Source organism: Tupaia chinensis, unplaced genomic scaffold (genome assembly GCF_000334495.1).
Source record: "Tupaia chinensis unplaced genomic scaffold, TupChi_1.0 Scaffold000201_1, whole genome shotgun sequence".
NCBI classification, from domain to species: Eukaryota; Metazoa; Chordata; class Mammalia; order Scandentia; family Tupaiidae; genus Tupaia; species Tupaia belangeri.
Genome location: NW_006159676.1, coordinates 274,286 through 279,278, shown reverse-complemented (window position 1 = coordinate 279,278; position 4,993 = coordinate 274,286). Strand labels below are relative to the sequence as shown.

Below are 4,993 nucleotides of genomic sequence, written 5' to 3'. Positions count from 1 at the left end.
ATGCCCAAGATCCTGAGAGGAGAATGGAGGAGAAGGGATTGCAGTGTGGCCCTCCCCCCTGGGGGGGGGGTGATTTCTCACTTTCTCTCTGTCTGTCTGGCGAGTGCACGTGCCCTACAGCAAAATCCTCTCCAAAACAAAATAAAACAAAACAAAAACCCATAAGTAAATAAAATTTAAAAGGAAAACGAAAAGGGTCCATCCAGGCCCACTTTGGCCCCATAAAAGAGTCACACAGAATCCCGCCGCCAGCCGCAACTAAGAGTTAAGGCCAGAGGCAGAGACCTGTGGGTTGGGGGTAAGACAGTGGCCGAGAAGGAAGGAGAATGTTCTGGAAGGAGGCCTGCTGCCACCCCTGCCAGGCAGACTCCTCATGCTGCTTTATGGAAGAGTTTATTGCTGCAACTCTGTCCACTCCCTGCAAAGCGGGTGGTAATAACCTGTCTGTCTGGGCTCACTCCAGACCCTTAGGCCCGGGGGCACAGGCGTGGTCTTGGGCTTGCCTCCACGCTCTGGCCCAGGGCCTTGTTATGAGCGAGCCCGTTATGAAGGTACACTGTGGGTACAAGAGGGCCGATGTCTCAACTGCCCCCTACTCCCCAGGGTTCACCTTCCCCAGACCCAGGCTAGGCCTCGCACCTGCGATGTATTGAATCCTGTCCGCAGGACGTAGGCCACACACCCGTTGTCAACCGCTGCGGAGGCAAGCAGAGTGACCATCATGGAGTCCCCTGGCCCCAACTCCCTCATTATCAAGCAGACGCAGGAGGAGGAAGAGGGGGTGGGAGCTGGGACACCCCAGATGCCCGAGAGGCACCTACGCTTCAGGCCTGTCGTGGCCTTCTGGGGGGGGATGTGCTGCACCACCTTAGTGCCCCCAAAGATGACGTGCAGCCGGGAGTCGGTCTGGAGGTCTAGTATCCGGTTTGGGCTGAGGTCTTCAATTGGTTCCTGCGGAGGAAGACAAGTGAACCTGGGCAACTGGCCACACCTTGGCCTTCTCCTCAGCCTCACCTCTGGAGAGCTAGACCCGGTGCTGGGAGGAGCCAGGCCGACCCTGGCAGGGTTCCCTGTCTCACCCAGCATATCTCACCAGTTTCTGAGTCCCCGCTCGTAACAGGGACAGGAGGCCCCATCTCTTCTCCCCACCTGCACCTACAGCATCTACTCCCTTTAGCCCTGAACCTGGTCTCTCCCAAGACTCACCTCCTCCTGGTTTCTTAGCCCACCTCCACTTGATATCTTAGGGTGCCCAGGTGTACCTGACGCCTTTGGCTTCCCTCATCATCTTCCCCGATGACCACCCAGCATGCCTTCATCCATGGTGCTGAGGCTATGGCCTCCCTGCCTCCTCTGTCTGAGCCTAGACAAGATCCTGACCCAGCCACAGCCTCTCCTGGCTGTTTCCTTCTTTTTTGCTTAGTTAAAAAGTCTATTCATCCATTTTGGGATAGCAGTTGGCGTAATGGCTGTGTCGTTGGACTCCCATGTAGTCAACTGCGGTTCGAGTCCCGGACCCGGTGGTTTAAACTCACACTGGGCGCATATGCAAGCGTGCCTAAGATCTCAAGAGGAGAATGGAGAAGGGATTGCGGCGTGGCCATCCTCCCTGGGGGGTGACTTCTCGCTGTCTCTCTGTCTTTCTGGTGAGTGCATGTGCCCTATAGCAAAAAACCTCTCCCTGTCAAAAAAGTTTATTAATCCATTTCTTTTTTTTTTTGAGAGGTTTATTTTGCTTTAGGGCGTGTGCACTTGCCAGACAGACAGAGAGAGACAGAGAGACAGAAAGTGAGAAATCACCCCCCAGCGGGGAAGGCCACGTTGCAATCCCTTCTCCTCTATTCTTTCAGGACTTGGGGCATGCACACACATGCACTGCTTTGTTTTTAAGGCCACTAGGTCCAGGACTCAAATAACTGCCTTAACCTTCACACCATCTGCTGGCCCTACACCTACAAATTTAAAATCCATAAATAAATCCATGAACTTAGAAATGCTGTTATTGTCTTTTCTTTCTCCTTTTTAATAAACCAAAAAAAAAAAAAAAGATTTTAATCACCCCCCAGCGGGGAAGGCCACGTTGCAATCCCTTCTCCTCCATTCTCCTCTCGGGATCTTGGGCACGCATGCACATGCGCCCGGCGTGAATTTTAAACCACCGGGTCCGGGACGCGAACCGTGGTTGACTACATGGGAGTCCAGCTACATAGCCATTACGCCAACTGCTGGTCCCATTAATCCATTTCTTCTGAGAGAAAAAGACAAACGCTCTTGACAAGGGCCCACACTGTGACCCACTCTGAGCCAGCACAGACCATGGCCATGCAAGCCACGGGCCTTCCCACGTGGGTGCAGCTGAGTAATCACTGCATCACCACCGGTCCCCACGTCCTTGGTGAGTGGGACAGCGGCACGCCTGCGTGGATTGAGGGGCCACCCCTCGACCCTAAGTACCTTCATCTGTGGCACCGACTCCCCCGTGAGCATGGCCTCGTCCACGATGCAGCGGCCCCGCAGCAGCAGCACGTCACAAGGAACCAGGTTCTCCTGGGGGGAGCGGCCTGTGGGGCAGGAGCAGGTCAGGGGTCAGGGTCATGGGCTTGGCCAGAGGCCCTGGGGCGAGGTCTCCCACTGGGCAGAGCAGAACCAGGCCTCACCAATGGAGACGATGTCCCCTGGAACGATCTCATCACTGGCAATGGGCCTCCACTTGCGGCTTCGGTAGACCTGGCGGGTGTGTGTGTGTGTCAGCACGGAAGAGGCGTGTGTGCCCTGCCCACCCCGGGGCTGCGCAGGGCTGCTCCCCAGACCTGGGGCTCCGCAGTGGCCACACCTGGATCATGTGAGGCTTGTTGCCCATCTTTCGGATCTCCGACATGTTCCGCATCTGCTGCTGCACCAGGGACGCCTCGAAGGCCACCAGCATGGACAGCGTGAAGACGCTGTAGTACCAGTACTCGTCCAGGCACCAGAGTCCCACGCAGAAAACCTGTGGGGTGCCGCCAGTCTTGTCCTGTGTCCTGCCCCCGGGAGCCCCACGTGGACGCCCACGGGAGATGGGTTGACGCAGTGGGGAAACTCTGCCCACAGTTCTTGCCCGTGAAGACGGGGAGAGGTTTATTTTGGGTTTGGAGATGGCAGGCGGGATTGGTCTGGCCCTGAAAACTCCCAGGAAGGTGCTATGGCCGTCTCTCCCCAACATTCACGTGCTGAGACTCAGCGGTGATGACATTAAGGGGGGAACTTAATACCGTCATGGTATTGCAAAGTGGAACCTTTGGGAGTGAGCAGGTGATTAGAAGGAAGCCCTTGGGATTGACTCCTAGTGGGTTTATAAGGACAGAGGAAATCAGGAGAGACACACGGACACAGGCCATGCTCTCCCACCCTCCACCGTGTTAGATGTAGCCAGGAGACCCTCCCCAGATAAGGTCCCTGCACCCTGCGCTCCAAACCGAGCGCGGTAAACCTTAATAACTTAAGGGATTAGGTTATCCGGATGCAAATGTTTTCTGCTACAAGCAATGAAATGAACTAGAACTAGAACAGAAGGGGCCCTGGGAGAAGGGCTGGAGCTGCTGGTTTACCTGAAACACAAAGAAGGGGGCTGTGGCTCGCTCCTTGAAAAGCTCCGAGAAGTCAGGCACTACCATCTCAGCCCTGCAAGAGACCAGACCCCACCTCCTGATGCTGGTGCCAGGCCTCGGAGGCTCGGAGGCCCCAGCCCGGATGCCTTTCCTGGGGAACACTGCAGGCCTTCCTGGGGGAGGAGAAGCCATGTGTGGGTGTCGGGAACCCCGGTGAATGTCCAGGTGGGAGGAGCCATTGGACTACCTGCTTCTCATCCTTGCCCATCCTCTGCTCAGGGCGGAGAGGCTGATCACCTCCAGCCCTCTGCTTTATAAAACATGAATCTACAACACTTTTTTTTTCTTTTTTTCTTTTTTTGGAGAGGTTTTTGCTATAGGGCGCGTGTGCTCGCCAGAAAGACAGACAGAGACAGAGAGAGAGAAAGTGAGAAATCACCCCCCAGGGGGGATGGCCACACCGCAATCCCTTCTTCTCCATTCTCCTCTCGGGATCCTGGGCACGCATGCACATGCGCCCGGTGTGAGTTTAAGCCACTGGGTCTGTGACGCGAAATGCAGTTGGCTACATGGGAGTCCAGTGACATAGCCACTACACTAACTGCTAGTCCCCACAACACGTTTTTCTGACAACTGCTAGACTGGAATAGGACAACTGGACCCAAGCGGGCAAAGTCCTGATGTCACATCTGGGACCTCTTGGAGCATGCCAGGCGCACACACATGCACACACCTGTGATACACGTTAAGACTAAGATGCTGAGACAGCAGATGGTGTGGTGATTGAGGTGCTGGATTCCCAAAGAGCTGACCATGGGTCGAGTCCTGGACCATCATGCTAGGCACAGGGGTGTGTGTAGCAAAAGTCCAAAGAGGGAAATGGAGAGAAGGGATTGCGGTGTGGCCATCCCTCCTTGGGGGTGATTTTTCCCTTTCCCTTTCTGTCTCTCTCTAGTGAGCATACACCCTATGGCAAAAATAAACAAATGAACAAAAAAAAAAAAGACCAAGATGGATCACTGCATATAGGAGCCCCCATGCCCCTTTGGGGGTGCTGTCTGTCTTTCTCTCTTGATCTCCCTCATGAAATAAACAGTCTAAAAGAACAAAAACCAAATCACACACACACAAACGCTCCTGAACAAGACAGCCCCCATTTGGTATCTCGTTGGGAGTCTGCGTTAGCAAGAAAAATGAGATGACAGAGAACACCCCAGGCCATTAATACAGTCGCCCTTGAAAGCAACACAGATGGGCAAGCGTTTCTTCCAGATCTCTGAATGAGATCAACAGTTGTAAACGTGGTATTTCTAATCTTAAGACAGGCTGAAATGAAAAGTAAAGAAATCTTACACACACACACACACACACACACACACACACACACATATATATTTTAAGAGAGA

General features: G+C 54.2%; 1 protein-coding gene across 1 annotated transcript in view; it reads right to left on the bottom strand.

The window, feature by feature from the left end:
- ATP13A1 (ATPase 13A1) overlaps nucleotides 1–4,993 on the bottom strand; it is a gene marked incomplete in the record, with an annotated part of 31,758 nt that overhangs the window by 21,944 nt on the left and 4,821 nt on the right. The window contains 6 exon segments of the mRNA XM_014587304.2: nucleotides 640–695; nucleotides 822–951; nucleotides 2,455–2,561; nucleotides 2,658–2,727; nucleotides 2,834–2,989; nucleotides 3,588–3,660. Coding sequence (XP_014442790.1) covers nucleotides 640–695; nucleotides 822–951; nucleotides 2,455–2,561; nucleotides 2,658–2,727; nucleotides 2,834–2,989; nucleotides 3,588–3,660 — 592 coding nt within the window.